This window comes from Xiphophorus couchianus, chromosome 3 (genome assembly GCF_001444195.1).
Source record: "Xiphophorus couchianus chromosome 3, X_couchianus-1.0, whole genome shotgun sequence".
In the NCBI taxonomy this organism is placed as follows: domain Eukaryota; kingdom Metazoa; phylum Chordata; class Actinopteri; order Cyprinodontiformes; family Poeciliidae; genus Xiphophorus; species Xiphophorus couchianus.
This window is the reverse complement of record NC_040230.1, coordinates 1,685,883-1,706,783: the sequence shown is the minus strand read 5'-3', so window position 1 is coordinate 1,706,783 and position 20,901 is coordinate 1,685,883. Positions and strand designations below refer to the sequence as shown.

The window sequence follows — 20,901 nt, the reverse complement described above, 5'->3', positions numbered from 1 at the left end:
CACAGAGCAGCGATAGAGATGCTGCATCACATCCTGACGACGTTTAAAAGAGGAAGAAGAACCCGCCTGCTTTCCATGAGCTACAGCTGAAATCGCTCAATCTGCTGTTGGACATTTTATAATATCTAAATCTTTATTTTTCCTGTAAAGGATGGAGAACAACAGGGATGAAGATTCTTCTACAGTCAATGTCAACAATGCCAAACGTCCTCTTAATAGTAAGTATATATTTTATAAGGATTCAAAACTAACAATACTACCCAAAAGCATTTCATAAATTTTTATTCCCTCTGTAGAAAGTTACAGTTTCTTAACATGGGTTTTATCAGGAGGAGTTTTTATGTCACATGCAAACCTGAAGGTTTAAATTTCTTGTCTTATCTGAGAAATCTCTCTGCAAGCCAAGTTTAGTTGTATAGAACATTTCAGCAACAATTCAAAGTCCTTTACATAATAAAAACAATAAAATGGAGAATAGCAAGATTGCAGATGTGCATTAAAGGAGAAATAAACACAATTTGTAGTGTGGTCTAAAATTAGTGATGTTTAATTTATTAATCTAAATAATCCAAAATCATGTTTTTAACATTGTGTAACGGCCCGGTTAGGAAGACCTCAACAAAATCATGGTGGGGATACAACACCAAAAGACATTTTCAGCCTTTTTGATTCATTTGTTCATAAAATAAGTCTAGGGGTAGGGGGCTGCATCGGTGTGCGTGCCTCAGTCTGGTCCTCCTCCGTCAGGCGCTGGTCTTCCTCAGACATGGACCAGCTGACCCCAGAGACTGCTCCCAGGGGTAGACCTCTGTCAGGTACGATACTTCTTGATGTGGTCAGTCAGAACCTCTGACCTGGCTTCCACAGGACTGCGCCCCACACCGTGTCAAGCCGACCGACGCACCCAAGACGTTTGTGCGTATGCCCTGAACGGAACGAGCACTCCTCATGTTCGGTCTATTAGGCAGTCTAATACTGTGCTAGTGACGTGTTGATTTGTTGCTGCTTTGCTATGACGATCTAAACTATTAAAATGTTCTTTCTTGGATTGCAAATTGAGTAATTTACTCAACTCCAGCAAGATAATTAGTGCAGAAATCTCAGTACCTTCAAAATATATTTCAACAGTATTCAGACAGACTCCTGCATAATGGTCAAAAACTTGTTTGTTTACCCTTCCAGGTTCAACAAGAGCCTATAGCATTATCTGGTGACCAAACAGGGAATATAACATCAGGGTTTTCCCTAGAAAACCAGGTGGTTGGGGTGCAGTCATTCATCCAGCGACCCGTCGTGTTTTTGAGTTAAAAAATGTTTAAAGTTGGCAGTAAATTTGAAAATGTCACTTGGCAGTTATTCATTATTGGAAGACTGGAAGATAAATACTTAAACAACTATAAAGTCTGTAAAAAAAAAAAAAAGAAAAACAATAATTTAAAAAAACTAAACTAAAACTATGCCAAGCCTGGTGGGGGCACAAGAAAGCCTGGTGGCCCACCAGGCTTATAATGCACTCTGGGAAACCCTGTAACATGTATTTAGCGCCTACAACCACACACCCCCTCCGATTAAAAAGTGTAAAAGTTCCTAAGCCTGCTCCTGCCTACAGTTCACCACAGACTGCAGATCAAACCCAGCCACCATTAACAATTTTAGTAGTAGTTTGGTAGTCAATTGTCAGTTTGTTTCTCCTCCATTTCCTGTCTGCTTTCCTGCAATTTCTTTTGAGTTTCTTTATATCTTAATTTTTCCATGGGCATAGTTGTTTATTAAAAACGTTTTTTGAAACTAACAGAGGTACATGGTCCAGGTTAGATTTCAGTTTGTTGAAATATTTCCTGACCATAGAATCACAAGAAGCAGCTGAAATAACAGAGAAATATTTTTATAACACCCTTAATAAAATGATCAATCACTTCAGAGGTAAGATGGCGCCTCGTAACAGTTCGTAGTCTCTCGCTGAATCAAATCAGTGACAGTAAAAAACACAGCGATGGTCAGACACAGCCAGGTCAACAACAGAGGACACACCAGAGGCCAGACCAAAGGTCATGACGAGTTCAAGGGTTGGCACCTGTTGTGAGGGGGTTGGTTGACATGCTGAATAAAATCCATACAGTTTAATGTTTTTAGAAACTGTTTAGACAAAGAGTCAGATGGACTATCAACATGTAGATTAAAATTACCAGTCACAATAATCTTATTATATTTAGCATGAATAAAAGACAGAAACTCCATGGGGTCTGTAGACAGTAATACAAAGTATTTGCAAGTTGCTAAAAACAAAGGCATGGTGCTCAAATGAAGGGTACTGCTCACCCAGTGAATTATTAAATATTGAAGCAGTACCACCATCTTTCCTGCCACTTTGATCACAAAAAGAAAATTTAAAATGGGCCTCAATGAGCACAGCTGGTGCCTCTGTGTCCAACCACGTTTCTGATAAGTTTAGCATCTAAAATCAGATAATTTAAAATAAAAGATTTGTTTAAGAAAGAGCGAACATTTAAAAGAGCCATATTAAGAGTGACTGGTTTTGGTCTGCTCTGCATCCCCAGAATTAGAACCAAACATGAAGAAACAGCTTTCAGCTTCTGTGCACCACAAATCTGGAACAAACTTCCAGAAAACTTCAACACAACAGAAACACTGAGTTCCTTTAAAACAAGGATAAACCCCCACCTATTTAAAACTTCTAGTGACCAGTAATCACTGGAACATTGACCAACATATTCGATGTGTTTTGATGATTTTAATGATGAAACTTGACAAAATGTAAAATCTGTTTCTGCTTTCACAATTGCTGACAGCACAATGTATTTATGATGGCTTTCTGCTTTCATCATTTAAAGCACTTTGAACATCCTTGTTGCTGAAATGTGCTATACAAATAAATTTCATTGATTGATTAATCAATAACTTATTGGTTCCGTTGTTTTGCCTTTTCAGCTGAAGAAGAAATGAAATCATCAGCACTCCGGCTCTCTTCTCTGTTGTTGGTGTGTTTTGGGTTGCTTTGTGCCATACTGACTGCAAAATTTGTCTACAGTGAGTTTCATTTCAACAGAATGAATTTTAAGTAGCTTCCTTTATAACAAGTATTTAAAGGTTTAAAGCATTGGGATGCAAGCGTTCAGCAGTAGGAGGAGTTCTGAGGGTTGACAAAAAGTCAGGGACACTGAAGTGTTACCAAGAATCAGTTCAACTTATTGCTGAAAGCTTGAAACCTGTCAAAGTCCTAAAGTTTTTAAGGACGAGCTAAAGGTGTAGTTGAGGAGAGGAGGATGTCTGGCTTGTGAACTGCAGGAATTTATCTTTGCTTTTCATAGATGAGCAAAGATAAATTGCTCATCTACAAGCTATTTATATTTGCTCATAGAGGGGCACTCCAGTGCCTGGTTGCTTCCACCAGGCACTGGAGTGGTTTGATGCTGAGTGTGAAGGAGCTGGATAGACAGTAATCTCACATTTCTTTTCCAAGAAGCTACAGGATGTAATCCCCGCTTCAGTCTGACCAAAACTGGTTGGGGGTGTTTATTGAACAATCAACCACCTCATAAAAGAAAGAATACAACTTTATTCTCTGTGATTTAAGATATTTTTTCACATCAGTTGATCTTTAATGTTCAAATAGTCCATCTGAATTACATTTTTTTAAGAACATGACCCAAAAATATTCATTCATTCACAACATTTTTAAAGATTCTCATTTTACCTGTTTAAGTAATTTTTTGTTTGTCACACTAATGTTTGGCATAAAGATATTGGTTAACTATAAATGTGGAGTTTCCCAATTTGTATTGATTTTATTTAGAAAATAACCAAAAATGTATTTTCCGAATCACATACTTCTCCTCATTTTCAAGCGCATACACTAATCACAAAATTTATAAATAAAAACTCACAAAGTTCACAGCTGCACGCAAATGTATTCCTTTCTCTCCATGTACAGACAACAAGCATTCAATACTTACAGCAGCACAACTTGCAGCAAGCACAGAGGTCATCTCAACACCAAAAGCAAGCAGAGACGCAGAAAGTAGAAATAGCTTCTGCGTATGTTAAAAAAGATTCAGATACATGACGTCAGCAAACTCATGTTTATTAATGAAAAAATAACTGCACACACTGAAAGAAGTTATGCGCACATAGGAGATAGATTTTCGGGGTCAGCATGCCAGCATTTCCTTTCCACTGAAGAGATCAGTCTCCTCATTGGGCCCACATCCCAAATAATCAGTGTTGGTGCTTCCCATAAACTATAAAACTAGAGGGATGTCTAAAGCTGCCCTACGACTTTGAGTGTCCAACTCTGCCCTGGAAGAACACATCTGCCGGCCCCATGTCAGGTTCGCCGGATACAGGGCTGCAGAGCCCAGATGCACCTTTTTCCTTTTATTCCATTAAATCCATTATTTCACCATAAAACTACGCTGTATCCTTACAGAACACCCCAGACACCAGTCCTCTCAATTTAGTTAAGTTCAATTACACAAATAAAAATTTCTATTTACCTTTTGTTTCTGTGGGTCGACCAAGAGTTTGACTAACCTTCATACATACCAGCAGTGCCTCCATCTTGTTTGGAGAATTATCCTTTCTCCAGCTAGGTTCTTGATGTGTGAGGTTGAGGAAGAGTCAGTGCGTTGAATTCATGAATTCCATTTATTAATATTAAAATACAGTTGGTCCATTGTTCATGCTATCCTTATGGGCTAGCAGAGCAAATTGGCATCAAACAACATATTTCCCTTTGTTAGTCTCTGTCTAAGCTACGCGTTCCCCAGTGTGTCATTTCCTTCATCCTTAGCTTTGAGGGTATCTCCTAACATGTCATTTCCTTTAGCCTTAGTTTGCGCACATGTGATCTGTATGTGTGTGTGTATATATATATATATATAGATATATATATAATTCCCTTCTCACCCACCGCGGGTGGTTCTTATCCTCTGAGCTCGGCTCCTCTACCAGAGGCCTGGGAGCTTGAGGGTCCTGCGCAGTATCTTGGCTGTGCCAAGGACTGCACATTTCTGGACTGAGATGTCTGATGTTGTTCCAGGGATCTGTTGTAGCCATTGGTCCAGTTTGGGGGTGACTGCCCCGAGGGCCCCGATGACCACAGGCACCACTGTGGTCTTCACCTTCCAGGCCCTCTCCAGTTCCTCCCTGAGGCCCTGGTATTTCTCTAGTTTCTCGTGCTCCTTTTTCCTGATGTTGCAGTTGCTTGGTATTGCTACATCTACCACAACGGCTTTCCTCTGTTGTTTATCCACTACGACAATGTCTGGTTGGTTCGCCATTACCATTTTGTCTGTCTGGATCTGGAAGTCCCACAGGATCTTAGCTCTGGCGTTCTCCGCCACCTTTGGGGGTGTTTCCCACTTTGATCTCGGGGTTTCCAGTCCATATTCTGCACAGATGTTTCTGTACACTATGCCTGCAACTTGGTTATGTCGTTCCATGTACGCTTTCCCTGCCAGTATCTTGCACCCTGCTGTTATGTGCTGGACTGTCTCAGGGGCCACCTTGCACAACCTACACCTTGGGTCTTATCTGGTGTGGTAGATCTGGGCCTCTATTGCTCTGGTGTTTAGGGCCTGTTCCTGGGCTGCCAGGATGAGGGCCTCTGTGCTGTCCTTGAGTCCAGCTTTTTCCAGCCATTGGTAGGATTTACTGATATCAGCCACTTGGGTTATTTGCTGGTGGTACATCCCATGTAGGGGCTTGTCCTCCCATGATGGTATCTCTGGCACCTCAACCTCCGTTCCCTGTTGTCTGAGACATTCACTGAGCACATTGTCTGTTGAGGCTTTGTCCCTGATGTATTTATGGATCTTAGTTGTTTCGTCCTGGACTGTGGTTCTCACACTCACTAGTCCTCTGCCTCCTTCCTTGCGGCTCGTGTACAGTCTCAGGGTGCTGGATTTGGGATGGAACCCTCCATGCATTGTTAGTAGTTTTCTAGTCTTAATATCCGTGGCTTTTATCTCCTCCTTTGGCCAGCTAATTATTCCAGCAGGGTATCTGATTACTGGCAGGGCATAGCTGTTTATCGCACGGATTTTGTTCTTGCCATTGAGCTGGCTTCTCAGGACTTGCCTTATTCGTTGGAGGTATTTAGCTGTGGCTCCTTTCCTTGTGACCTCATCGAGGTTGCCATTTGCTTGTGGTATACCTAGGTACTTGTAACTGTCCTCTATGTCTGCTATTGTTCCTTCTGGGAGTGAGACCCCTTCTGTTCGGATGACCTTCCCCCTCTTGGTGATCAGCCAACCACACTTCTCTAGTCCGAATGACATCCCAATGTCCGTGCTGTAGATCCTGGTGGTGTGAATCAGTGAGTCGATGTCTCGCTCACTCTTGGCATACAGCTTGATGTCATCCATGTAGAGAAGGTGACTGATGTTGGCCCCATTTTTGAGTCGGTATCCGTAGCCAGTCTTGTTGATAATTTGGCTGAGGGGATTCAGGCCTATGCAGAACAGTAGCGGGGACAGAGCATCTCCTTGGTATATGCCCCATTTGATGGACACTTGTGCAAGTGGTTTGCAGTTGGCTTCAAGGGTGGTTTTCCACAGCTTCATCGAGTTTGCAATGAAGGCTTTCAGAGTCCTGTTGATGTTATACATCTCTAAGCATTCAATGATCCAATATATATATACACATATATATATATTAGAGAAAAACCCAGAATTATTTATTCTCAACAAGTCCCACTCCCGGTCTCGGTTTGCCAGTGCTGCCCTATTCTCATGGTTATTTAGCTTAGCTTTAGCATTGGGTTGTTTCTTTTTCCTTTGGACTTCTTTCTTGAGCATGCAAAAGGAATGGCGATGAAGACATCTCCAGTGTCACTGCACACTTAGACACAGTCTCCACTGCCAGGTTCTTGGTTAGGATATATTTCACATGATTAGCATTAGAAGGCCAGCAACCATGCATCTATCCTGCAGAGCACATCACATGACCCCATATTTAACATGCGTCAAAACTCATATTTGTTAAAAAATGTATGTCTTGTTATATTTTTCACCCATGGAGATCACTAAAATTTATTGAAACTAAACAGCCTACAGGAAAACTACTGTATTTTTACATCTAAAATAAATATTTATTAAATAAAGTCACATTTTACAACCAGTCATGGATCTTTTAAGATGTATTTATTCTCTTTTTAGTTACTTATTGTCTATTAATTACTTGTCCTAAATTAAATGGCTGTTTTCATGAACAGGCTCATATTTAATGAAGGCTGAATACTTAAGGGTAATTTAATGAGACAAATGAGCCTGACAGTCATGAGGCTGTCAGGCTCATGACTGTCGGCTCCCAGCTTCCTCTCAGAAGCCGGAGTACCGCAGAGAATCTACACATGAACAGGGAGGATATGCAAAGTCAACAAATATGGACCCCACTGACTCAATCAATGAATCTTATTGCTGCAAGGCAACTGTGCTACCAGCACGCAGCCCCCCAAAATAAATGAGTTAATGAAATATTAAAATCAGTTAAATGTCCTTTGGTTCTATCCTAAGAATATGGTCTGATATCCTAAAGGGGTTTAAGAGAGAAACTGAACATTTTGATGCTCTCTGATACAGATAGATTCACTGACTTTCTGATTAATTTGTGTGTTTATAGTGAGTATGATGACGGCCAATCAGATGGAAAATATCAAAACCCTTGCAACAGACAAAAAGCGACTGATTGAGGAACGAAAGATGATGAAAAACCAAATTGAGCAGGTGATCCGAGACAGACTCCTGAGCCTGTTAAGAGAGAGGCTTACTCGAGAGAGGCTTACTCAAGTCAGCGAGGAGCTGAGCAATAAGATAGAGGAGCTGAACCGACAGACAGAGGAGCTGAAGAAAGAGAGAGACGAGCTGAGCAAAGAGAAAGAGGAGGTGAACAAAAAGAAGGAGGAGGTGAACCAAGACAGAGAGGAGCTGATTAGTAACACACAGGGGCTGAAGAAAGAGAGAGATGAGCTGAATAAAGAGCAAGTGAAACAGAGCAAAGAGAAAGAGAAGCTAAAAGAAGAGGAAGAAGAGCTAAGCAAAGAGAAAAAAGAGCTGAGCAATGAGAAAGAGGAGCTGAGCAAAAGGAAAGAGGAGCTGAAAGAAAAAGATGAGAGAGCAGGACTTATTAAAGAGAAAGACAAGCTGAGCAAAGAGAAGAAGGAGCTGAACACTGAGAAAGACAAACTGAAGAAAAAGAATGACGAGCTGAGCAAAGAGAAAGAGGAAATAAGAAAAGAGAAAGATGAACTGAACAAAGAAAAATACAAGCTGAGCAAAGACAAAGAAGAGCTGAGCAAAGAGAAAGACAGACTGAACAAACAGAAAGGAGACCTGAACAAAATGAAAGCGGAGCTGATCAAAAAGAAAGAGGGGCTCAGCGAGAAAACAAAGGAGCTGAACAAAGAAATAAATAAGCTGAACAAAGAGAAAGATGAGCTGAGCAAAAAGACAGAGGAGCTGATCAAAAAGAAAGAGCAGCTAAACAAAGAGGAAGATGAGCTGAAAAAAGAAGAAGATAAGTTGAGCAAAAAGAAAGAAGAGTTGATCAAAAAGATAGAGGAGCTCAGCAAAAAAATAATGGAGCTGAACAAAGAGAAAGCAGGGCTGAGCAAAGAGAAAGATGAGCTGAGCAAACAGAAAGCAAAACTGGACAAAGAGAAAGACGAGCTGAGCAAAGACAAAAAGAAGCTGAGCAACGAGAAAGACAAACTGGACAAAGAGAAAGACGAGCTGAGCAAAGACAAAAAGAAGCTGAGCAATGAGAAAGATGGACTGAACAAAGAGGAAGGCGACCTAAACAAAATGAAAGTGGAGCAGAGCCAAAAAAAGGGGGAGCTGAGCAAAGAGAAAGAGGAGCTGAACAAAATGGCAAAGGAGCTGAACAAAGAGAAAGATGACCTGAGCAAAAAGACAGCAGAGCTGACCAAGAAAACAGAGGAGCTGAACAAATTGAAAGTGAATATGGACAAAGACCTGAACGAAAATAAATTAGAGCTGAACAAGGAGAAAGAGGAGCTGAACAAATTGAAAGTGAACTTGAACAAAGAGAAAGATGAGCTGAACAAAAATAAAGGAAAGTTGAACAAAGAGAAAGAGGAGCTGAACAAAAAGAAAGTGGACTTGAACAAAGAGAAAGAGGAGCTGAACAAAAAGAAAGTGGACTTGAACAAAGAGAAAGAGGAGCTGAACAGGCAGAAAGCAGAGCTGAGCACAAAGAAAGCAGAGCTGAGCAAAAAGACAGAGGAGCTGATCAAAAAGTCAAAGGATCTGCACAAGGAGAAAGAGGAGCTGAACAAAATGAAAGATATGCTGAGCAAAGAGAAAGAGAAGCTGAAAAAAGAGAAAGAGAAGCTGAGAGTACAGAAACAGGATCGATGCAAAGACAAAGATGCCCTGAAAATCTTCTACAATTTTGTTATGACATTTTCGTCCTTTACGGTTGAAGAATTCTGCCCTCTAAATAGTAATTATATTTCTAGATTACATTTGAAACTCTTGATTATTAATTTTAATTTGGAAATATTCAATTAACAGTTTTTCAAGACACAGCTGACCATTATTACCACAGGTAGAGTGCTGAAGGTCACTTTTCTGACCACAAAGTGAGCCAGTAAAATTGATTCATTAGCAACAGGTTAACAGCCAAGTTTTGATTTCAGAGAATATTGTTTTTGTTTTTTTAGTGAACCCTGTTGTATGCTACTTCTGACTAGAATGATATTGTAATTTAATCACCTTCCAATATTGATCTGCACTCTACCTTTAAAATCTTTGCTTGAATTATTTTGATGATTGAAAGATTAAATAAGTCCACATGGATTTCTTCTAGAAATTTATTTTTTTTCTTTTTGAGATTATTTTACCAAAGTTTCACTTTATTCTGCTCTTTCCCCTTGTCTAGTGAGACCAAAATGTCTGGATTGCAGGAAAGGCTGGATTTCCTTCAGGGGACACTGCTACTGGTTTTCTGATACAGATCAAAATTCGAACTTCTGGAACGTGTCTCGAGATTTGTGTCAGTATGATAGTGGATATTTGGCTGTAATTGATGATCTGGAGGAGCAGGTAAAACATAACGTCACCTCTACTCTTGAAATTTAAAACTAATCTGAAAGTTTCTGGAAGATTAATAGCTTGACAATACTGAATTGCCCATATAAATTGAATCAACTCTTCCTAATTAAAATTTTTAAGTGAGAATAGAAAGCCAAAGAGGAGGAGATGTTGCCCTAATACATAAGGATTTCTTTAATTGCAAAAAAATATTTTTAGGTCATTTTAACTCTTTTAAATACCTGGGAATTAAGGTAAAAAATCATACACAAAGTCTGATACTAACTCTATGCAAAACCCCAATATATGTGGAAAACATCTTTATTGACTTTAATGAGCTTTTATGTCTTATATGCACCAATTGTGACTGTTTAATAATGTCTGCATTCTTGTTTCATTGAAGCACATGCGTGATTCATTCCTAGTATCTCTAGGAATGAATCAAGGTTCAATCCTAGCACTCCTCTGGTTCAACTCCTCTTGTTCAACATGTCTATGCTCCCACTAGCTCAGGTTGTATCAGGAAATAAGATCAGCTACCATAACTACACACACAACTGCTGTGGTGGGGGGGGTTAGCACGCCCCACGTTTGGAGGCCTTAGTCCTCGACGCAGAAGTCGTGGGTTCGACTCCCGGTCCCGGCGACCTTTGACGCATGTCTTCCTCTTTCCTGTTTGCCTACTGTCGCAAAATATACGAGCCACTAGCGCCGCAAAAACTCTTCGGAGACAAAAATGATGATACTTTGAAAAAGTAACTTTAATTGGATTACTGATTACTCCTTGAAAATGTAACTTAGTTAGATTACTGATTACTTGATTTGGAAAGTAACTAAGTTACATTAAAGGTAACTTTTTAGTTACTTTCAGCTGTGAAAATTACATTGATCTTTGCCAATTCTTAATTGGATGATACCATCAACAATGTGACTCCACTTATAAGGTTGAACTGAAGGGGAGATATAATGGTTACAACAGAAACTTTAGTAAATTTTGCATGTTTTGTGTGTTCCAGTATTGTCTGGAAAACTATAAATAGAATTTTAGGCACCCCTCTCCCCCCGCCCCAGCGTCCAGGTTGTGCGTTACGGCCCTGTGTTTGCTGTCAGAGCTCCTCCTGCTGCTCCACAACTCAGATGTCCCCCTGCATAGATTTGTGACACTTATCTTAATATTAATAATTATAGTGGCGTTTAGTTGCACAATTTTACGGACTTGTTCATTCGTGGCTGTTTTCACGTTTATTGCGCTGTTCAGATTAATCTCCATGTTCGAGATAATTGACAGGTAATATATTAACTTGGCATTAACAAAGACACAGCGGGACAGATCATCCGGGAAATGATGGAGAGGGAGATTCTGACTAAAACTAACTGGATGTCAGACAAATTCTAGGGTTTATGTCTGCTCATTTGCAAGCCCAAACCCGCGACTCATTAAATCTGCAAATGACTTTACAAGCAAACAAGCCCAAAGCTGCTTATAATAATCGGACTTGGCGAGCGAAACTCAAAATAGTTCCTGTTTTTCCAGGAACAAAATGCGCATCTCCCTCTTCCCTCCATTGTTTGTTTGTTTGTCTCTGCTGATACTGTCGCATAGAAACGGCTGTTACTCCCCAAGACGCGTAGAGGAAATAAAATTACAAAAGAAAATAGTAACGCACAGTAATGCAAAGTGATTTCGATAAGTAACTGTTGTCTGACTACTGAATTTGAAATAGCAACGCGTAGGCCTGTCGCGATAAACGATAAATCGATTAATCGTATGATAAATTAAAGCTATCGACATCATTTTAATTATCGGCACTATCGTCTCTTTCATCCTTTTTCTCTTTCAGCTAATGAGACCGAATGAAAAAAGGCTCAACTCCGGTGCTCTCCACTGACTCATCCCTTCCTAATTTCCTTAGTGTAAAGCTCAGCGCACACTACACGATCTTTTCAAAACCTGAGAGACCACACATTAGCCGACAGAAATCCTAGTTATAACGGTTCGATCGGTTCGTTCCTGCCGTGTGGTGTCCAACAATGGGCACAAAATAATGGCTACAAGTCCAGTTAACTAATTTTAAAACCAGGTATTAATCAATGCTTTACTACAATCTACTTGCAATGCATGTGGCTAGTGTCAGCGTAAAGTCCTGACTGAATGAAAATCATTAGAACCTATTTACGTCACGTTACCGAAGAACAGCTGAAAAGTTACCGGGTTTATCAACTGCGGTAGCAATTTCGCTCCAACTCCTCCTCTTGTCATTTCTATATTCTTTGCATGTTGAATAAACATTAATGTTGTTTCCACATATCATCTCCAATGTCCGCTGGACTTCGGGTTGCGCCGTGTCAGCTGTTTGGGATTCCCCTCCGTAATTTACCCTCAGAAAGCTTGGAGGAGAATCCGCGCTGTCTGATTGGCTGCCTGTCACATTCAACAGGTGTCTTTAAAGATCCCAGTCGGGGAAAACCCCTGATTTAGATCGGAGCGGCAACGATGATCTACCGTAACACACCACACAATCTTAGAAAGACCAACGTTTTAAGATTGTTGTAGGGGGAAAAATAGGAGCAAAAATCTGTAGTGTGAACTATTGCATCAGGTAGTCGATGTGCCCATCTTCTCTATTTAAATCTAATTATTACTGAAGGGCAACATAATATACAGGCTTCATAATCTGCACTCTTTTGGTTGAATGCAGTATTTATTTCCACTTTGGCTTTATGTGGTTTAGTTTTTTTTTTCCAAGTGAGTTTTTTGTTAATGGAGACTGAGAATCCATTTTATTTTTGTTTTTGGTTGTTTTGTTTATTTTGTTTATCATTTCCAGTGTTAAATATTCTTTTGAAAATAAAGTGTATCTATCTTTGGCAGGAAATCGCATGCATTATTACGTCATTTCCATTAAATCAGTGTAAAAAGCTCTTCAAACAATATTATCGTTTATCGCAATAATTTTTGAGACAATTAATCGCTCAGCAAAATTTGCTATCGTGACAGGCCTAGCAACGCGTTAGATTACTCATTAGTGAAAAAAAGTGGCGTTTGTAACGCGTTACTGACATCACTGTACACATTACGGTTTCACCAGGTGACTCTGAACCCATCCAATCACTGATTAGATGCTTAGAACAGATAAATGTGTGGATGTGCCAAAACTTTCTCCAGCTGAACAGAAACAAAGCTGAAATTATCTGAAGAGGAACGATCTAGAGCAGTGTTTCCCACACCTGCTCCTCAAGGCACACTGCCCTGCATGTTTTAGGTGTTTCCCTGCTTCAGCCCAGCTCATTTCAATTGATGGCTGATTAACAGGCATTTGCTGAACTGCAGTCACCTGAATCAGGAGTATAAAGGCAGGGAGACATCTAAAATATGCAGGGCAGTCTGCCTTGAGGACCAGAGTTGACTCTACTGATGTAGAGTCAACGGACAGCGTCAGCTATTACATCTGGAAATCAGTGATCAGACTAAAACCTGGGAGTAGTGATGGACTCAGACCTGAACCTTCAGAGCCACATAAAGACAGTTACAAAGTCGCCCTTCTGTCACCTTTAGGATCAGAGGACTAATGTCTCTGCATCAGAGAAACTCATTCATGCGATTATCGTTAGTCGCACTGATTACTGCAACAGTTTTTACAAGTTTGACTAAAAAAATCAATCCTCCAGCTGCTGCTGATCCAGAACGCTGCTGCTGGCGTTCTGACTAAAACCAGGAAGATGGAGCGATCACCCAGTTCTGCAGTTCTTCCACTGGATCCCTGTAGCCCAGAGAATAGACTTTAAAATACTGATGTTAGTTTATAAATCACTGAACGGTTTAGCACCACATGAAAGATCTGCTGCTGTTGTATCAACCCCGCAGAACCCTGAGGTTCTGGTTCTGGTTCTGCTCTGCATCCCCAGAACCAGAACCAAACATGGGAAGCAGCGTTCAGCTTCTATGCAACACAAATCTGGCTGAAACACAGAGTTCCTTTAAATCTAAAGACCCACCTGTTTAGAGTTGCTTTTAAAACATTAAAATGAAACAAACATTTTGATTACCATTTTGTAACGATGGCACTTGACAAAATGTAACGCTTCAGTTGTTAACTGTTCTATGACTTTGTATTTTTATGATATAACACTTTGAACTGCCTTGTTGCTGAAATGTGTTATTCAAATAAACTTGATTGATTGACATCTTGAAGTTAATGAGATTTATGACAGTCTGAAATAAAATCTGTTCACAGAAATTTATCACCAAGCACGCCAAACCCTACAGTTCTAAAAACCAAGGATACTGGATAGGGTTACATCATACGCTACCCGGATGGTTTTGGGTTGATGGACGTAAGAACACCCTGGAGTAAGAACTATTTTCTAAGATATGCATATTTAAAGCTGCAGTATGTAACTTTTATAGAAAATATTTGTTCATATTTGTTGAAACTGCTATCATGTCCTCTTAACTGTATGGTATCAGACTGATAAGATGTGAAAAAATTGGGCTCCTCTGCCTTCTCCCAATGCTCTGCATTGCTAACTAGAAGCAACCAATCACAGCCTGGAGGCGGGTCTTAGCGCTGTCAGTCACAATCTAGTGTGGCTGCTCTCTGCTGCTGCTTTTCCCTATCAGCAGATCCTGCTGTGAATGCTCAGGCTAGTTAGCATAGCCACTGATGGCAGCGGATACAGTTTCCCTGTAACAGTAAGTTGTTTCTCTGCCATTAGCACATTTAGCAGAATCTAAATGAGGTTGAGTGACAACGTTAAGACCCTCCTCCTGGCGTAGCCATTGTCCCTTTAACTTTAAAGTTGGTTTTATTCTTCCAGCTGTAAACCTATGAACATTCAGGGCATTTGCTATCTTTTTGTATCTCCTTCCTGGTTTGAGTAAATTAATGGGCTTCTCTGAACCTTCTGACAATGCCTTTGACTAGGCCATTATTGTAACATGCAATGAAACATTAAGTTCTTCCTCACACAGGATTGGTGAAGGCCTTCATTGGTTAAATCAGGGATGATCAAGAAAAACCCCTGATTTGTAAACACATGCTCTCATGAAGCATTCTGTTCAGAGGGATGAATAATTTTTAGACTTCATCTTTGGAAGTAGTTCTTTTTTTTGTTTTGTTTTTTTTTCTCCGAAGAGTTTTTGCATCACTAGTGGCTCATATTTTTTGTACAGTAGGCAGACAGGAAGGAGGGTGGAAGACATGCGGTAAGGGTCGTCGGGACCGGGAGTCGAACCCGCGATGTCTGCGTCGAGGACTAAGGCCTCCAAACGTGGGGCGTGCTAACCCCCTGCGCCACCACAGCACGCCCCTGGAAGTAGTTCTTTATGTTGAATTTGGATAAAATATTTTTGTTTCATTAGGTTTATTTAAATTTTTTAAGTTGTGTAGTGCCATTTATTTCTTGAAAACATCTAAGAAAATTTCAGTTTTACCAAAATCCTGAATTGCTGTTGGGGTTGAATAATTTTAGATTCAACAGTAGAAACGAGGACATTTAGGGTGCGGCGGTGGCGCTGGAGTGAAGCGCTTGACCCAGGTACAGACGCCTCAGTCTACGCAGCTATAACAGGTTTGAGTCCCAACCTGTTGACTTTTGCTGCATGTCTTCCATCTTTCTCACAACCCAGTTTCTTGTCAAATAAAGACGACTAGATAGAAGATAATCCTTTAAAAGATTAGATTTTTGAAAGCATTTAGAGCAGGGGTCTCAAACTCCAGACCTCGAGGGCCGCAGTCCTGCAACTTTTAGATGTGCCTCTGCTGCACCACCTGAATAGAATAATTAGGTCATTAGCAAGGCTCGGAGAACTGATCTACACAAGCAGGAGGTAATGAAGCCATTTTATTCCAGTGTTTTGTGCCTGTGGCACATCTAAAACCTGTAGGTCTGCGGCCCTCGAGGACTGGAGTTTGAGACCCCTGATTTAGAGCTTTAAAATCCAATCTTCCAAGTTTGTAAAACACCTTTTATTTACTACAAGTCTAGTTTCTTTTCAAGTGTGTCTTTATTTATATAGAGACAACGACACATGCTGACAGTTTTCAGTTTGATGTCAATAAGTTGCTATACAAATTTTATTTTACAAATGTTCTGAGGTCCATGTTTCTTTCTTAAAGTTTCTGGATAAAAGGGATTCCTCCTACTTCCGGAGCAGCACTGCATATGCCAGAAAAAAAAGCCAAAGAGAGCTGGAGAGCAGAAAACAATGCAGTGGAGAACAGATTCATCTGTGAGCATCCGATGACTGTTTGGCCCTATAACTGACACTGTTCTCTTAAAGCTTCAATGAGGAACACTCAACTGTGTCACCATTTTTTGACAAATGTCATGAATGAAAGCACAATATCTGAATGTTTTCTCCCATATTAAATGATTTAATACAGATGTGTATTAAATCACATCTTTAATCTCCTGGCATGCTGGAAGGGACAATATTTTCATTAACCTTGTCAGGTTAAAGCAGAATATTCCATTTCAGGCCGATAATGTGGCAGCTGATAAACCTGGCAGTTTTATCGGCTGTACAACATTCTGGTCGCCCTGGTGAATGTTTATGCTCCTCATACAGGTGATGAGAATTTTTTAAACAACTATTTTCTTCTTTACTTGATCTTGATAAATGGTTTAGTGGGCGATTTGTTGGCTTGACCCAGGTTTGGATCGCTCATTATTAAAATGAATGTCATAAGCAAGTCTGCATCGGTCATCCAAACCGTTTTATCTGAATGCGGACTGTGTGATGTGTGCTGTACTTTAAATCTGGACCAGAGGGAGTACTCTTATTTCTCACGTGTTATTGAAGAATTGATTATTTTATCACTGATACTAAATGCCTGCTGCAGATCCGATCCTGTGGCTATCAAAGCAAAGTTATTTCAGACTGCGCCCCACTCACTCTGTCCCTGTCCCTTCCTCACTTTCCTAAAGTTTATTTAGGATGAGATACATGTCTTTTTTGCTACTAATTTCTCCCAAGAAACCTCCAGCATTGTAGTATGGGATGCCTTTAAAGCCCAGTTAATACTGCACGATTTTGGAATTGTCGGCCGATTTTCTAAACCTGAGAGATGACACACTCGCCGATTAAAAATCGCAGGTATAACGTGTTTGATCGTAGAGTGTGTGGTTTCACTCACAAACATTCCAACTCCGGAGATGAAATCCCGTAAAATTCCATGATACCAAACCTGAATTTAGAGTAAGCAAACATGGGCAACAACGTTGAAGCAGTAACTGTAGTTTATTTTAGCCAAAAAAAAGACCCAATAAAAAGTTAAAGCTTTGGATTAGGAACTGGAGATCAAAGCGCAAACAAAGGTTATATTTGTTGCACTACGATATGGAGGTGAGTTGTATTTTTTCCCCGTTCAACAAACACTACACTAGGTTTAATTTATTTTCTGCTCTGTCATTTAATTAACCGTAACTACTTAATTATATGTTTTTAAGTTGATGTTGTATAATATGTGCATGTACTGGGCCTTGTTTCAGAAAGCTGAATAATTGAAAAATCCGAGCAGATTGATCTAGAAGAGTGCAAGTCCCACGTATTCGCCTTTAGAAAACCAGATGCCAGTTACACTTATTTTTTTCCCAACTGATCGTGGAAGGGTAACGTCTTCCAGCTCCATTTATTGAGACTGCATGTTGAGTTAATTGCAAATTTTCTGGCCTCACCTCCGCCGCTCCTGGAGCCGCGTGCGCAATATTTGTGCACTTCGCTTGTCACAGTTTAATGAACTTCTGCACCTATATTTTTCTCTATTTGCCCTTCTATTTAGACTACAAATAGATTAACACAACATAACATTTTCTGTATTTTTCCTCTGTTGTATTATTACTGCAGACTGAAATTAAACGTGTCATTTCAACCAAAAGTTAGAATGTGCTTCTAAACCAGATGTACTCTGTGCGAAAAGTTTATAATTTTTCTGGGGTTTTCTTAGTTTTTTTTTTCTGATTGACTACCTGTCACATTCAACAGGCTGCGTTCTAACTATCAAATAAAGGGCACTAGAGCCAATAAAACCTTTTAAAAAAAGTTTCATCAGCACATTGAGCTCATGGGATCCCTGCTCCAGAAAGGTGAAGGTCTCTGGACATCCTGAAGCTAAACACCAACTGCCAGTCAGGAAGACGGACACTGATGAGACATCCTACAACTCAGAGGCTGCAGGAAGAACCACGATGGTTTGCGGCGGCAGTTTACCAACATCTGAAAACACTTTGGAATATATTATGAATGTGCGGCACCAACATGTGACCACTCTGACTCCATAAGTTAAGTGCAACACCTTGATTAAAATTAGCGCATCTATATATGCCACTGTATTGAAACTTTTATAGTAGTTGGAAAGCAAAAATCATTGTTGGCTCACCTGCAACGCCACCTGCTTTCCTCCCGCTGTAAGGCAGCGATCACCTGTCCTCATCATCACAATCTCAGCATTCCTCCCACTGCACATTTTCTTAAAATCTCAGAAAAATCACAATCAGGCTATAAAAAAGTTGCTCAGCTCTCTCTCCTTCTTTTGTCTGGGAAAAACAACAACTCACTTTCGGTGGCGTAGTAACGCAGCACAGCACATGGCGCCTGGAGGCGGGGCGCTGTACCCTGCCACAGACCGAGCCGGGTCTGTGGAATTTTTCCAACTCAGCTAAATTGGTGAATTTAGTTTAGCATTTTAGTAAAACAGGAATACAAATTGTAATAAAACAGAAAATGAAGTAGAAAATGCAAAAGCAATGGGAGAAAGAAAGGAATGAATGTTGCTTCTATAAAATCCAATACAAAACTAGAGAAATGAGAAGTAAATGGAGGACGAGAAGAGACAATTACTTGTCGCCTCAGATTTGGGAATACTGGGCTACACAGCACTCTTTGTTTCAGGGAAACACAGTGGGGATGATGAGACAATAGAGTATATTACGCTGTCATAATTATGATGAAAAAAGATAAGTTCATTTGATTTTTAAATAGAATTAAAGAAAATCTAGAGTTGATTTATTCGTTTATTAATAACTTGAAAAGTAAAATTCATCAGATAATATTTTGTTAAATGAAATCAACAGAAATATATTCTTTTAGTGATATTCTGTTCAACATTTAATACCAGTCGGTGGCGGTAATGCACCAATTTCGTTGCTTGCCAACCGCCAATAACCATCAAAGAAGAAGAAGAAGCAGAAGAAGAAGAAGAAGTCAGCATCGCAGCAAAGCCGTTACTGAAGACTGATTTCTGTTTTCACAGGTGGGTTAACTGCACAAGTAAGATATAAGTCTTAAAGTGTTTGTAAGTTCAAGACGGTGTTTTATTCACATCGATTATATTTTAAGATATTTTGTGTATTAGAAGTGACTATTTAATGCCGCTAGCTTAGATGCTAACTACCATTACTATAAACAGGTTGCATGTTATTGTTTAATTTCGGGCATGCGCACAACGCTGGAGAGCAAAAAGACAACCGTTTACCTGCCGTTTCAGAGGCAAAACAATTCCGTTAACAAAATGAAACCTGGAGATGTAGGTGTTATTAATGTATTGCAGTTCGCCGCTTCAAGGGAAAATAACGCAGAAAAACCGTTGAAGAACTGCTCCAAACCACTCGTTCATTTTTCTCGGTCCCTGTGTTTGCTTCGCTACGCAGACCCGTTGCCATAGAAATGACTGACAACAGTTACACTATTATATCAATATTCAACAGTAAAATCCGTTGCTTATGTATTAACCCCAAATTAAGGCTGTTGCTAGTGGGTTTACCCCTTGTGCCCAGTGCAGCACTGAAAAACTTCAGTCCCCGTCCCCCTGCTGAATGGACGCCCTTCCGGTCTGTATAAATAACGGTCAGAGCGGACAATCAGCTCCCAGATTGATTTATTCTCCATCTATTTAGGAACCAGGGAGGCCCATTGCTGTTTCCAATAGGGTTTGTCATTTAAGGCTATTTCTGTGGGGTTAAAGGCAAAGCAGGATGTAGTCTATGCCTCACTGGTTCCGTCCAGACCACAACGTGAAGCATCCGCTCAGACGTAGCAGAACCAGACTCAGCCTCCTGAATGCGTAATTACGCACTCCAGAGGGGAGAATAATGTCTGGTTGAGGACGCTGAGATAGAGCTGCTGCTGTGAACAGTAACAACGAAAGTTACGAACTGTAACGGTGAAGATGAGCAGAGCAGGTCAACAACTTGTGCGTCTTTTCCCCCTGGCTCTACTTCGGCAGTCCCGCTGTACTCTACCCGGCCTTGCTCCGCTCTGCTCCGCAGTGATCGGGTTTTCACAGACCCTGCTGGGCCTGTAGCAGGGCGACACCTGGTGGCGGTGGAGGGTATTGAACCCACCTCCAGACGTCCTACTCCATGTGCTGCTTCATAACTTTACAACAGAGGAATGCTACAAGGTTTTAAATTAGTAAATACACATAAACATTTATGTAGCCTTTCAAATAAAATAACCATTTTCATTAACACAAAATAAACAATAATGATGTAAACAGTGACATGTATAACATGCTTTATAATTATGCTCACATTTGCATAAACATTAGCTCATACATTACAGAAATCTAAGAAACAAATGTTTCCAGTCTCTGAAGTCTTTTTCTATTAATACAAAATCAATCTACTCAAGATTGCCAAAAGTTCATAATATTGCTCAAGTGAATGTAATTAGTACAGTGCAGTAACATAGTACTTTTCCCTTTTCATATACTGCAAGTACTTTTACAAATTGTTGAAGTAAATGTAACTAGTACTACTCACCTCTGAACATAGATAACAAAATTATTATCCTGTTGTTCAACTCAATCATCACTTGGCTAAAATT

The 20,901-nt window shown here is 40.1% G+C and overlaps 2 protein-coding genes across 4 annotated transcripts in view; both read left to right on the top strand.

Moving 5' to 3' along the window:
• The window catches only part of LOC114141699 (trichohyalin-like), a 31,965-nt gene that overhangs the window by 2,470 nt on the left and 8,594 nt on the right, over positions 1-20,901 (top strand). The window contains exons 2-8 of one of the 3 annotated variants that reach the window (XM_028012413.1): positions 151-218; positions 2,950-3,048; positions 7,642-9,116; positions 9,159-9,483; positions 9,922-10,085; positions 14,309-14,424; positions 16,193-16,491. In XM_028012413.1, the coding sequence (XP_027868214.1) occupies positions 152-218; positions 2,950-3,048; positions 7,642-9,116; positions 9,159-9,483; positions 9,922-10,085; positions 14,309-14,424; positions 16,193-16,340 (2,394 nt within the window). In that variant the 5' untranslated portion in view covers position 151 and the 3' untranslated portion in view covers positions 16,341-16,491. Of the gene's footprint in view, positions 1-150; positions 219-2,949; positions 3,049-7,641; positions 9,484-9,921; positions 10,086-14,308; positions 14,425-16,192; positions 16,492-20,901 lie in introns of those variants that run through there. The other 2 variants (XM_028012412.1, XM_028012414.1) reach the window with 2 other exon arrangements.
• LOC114141698 (uncharacterized protein PFB0145c-like) overlaps positions 19,253-20,901 on the top strand; it is a 28,896-nt gene continuing 27,247 nt past the window's right edge. Inside the window, exon 1 of the mRNA XM_028012411.1 lies at positions 19,253-19,327. The gene's annotated coding sequence lies outside the window, so the exon portion shown is untranslated. The remainder of the gene's footprint in view (positions 19,328-20,901) is intronic.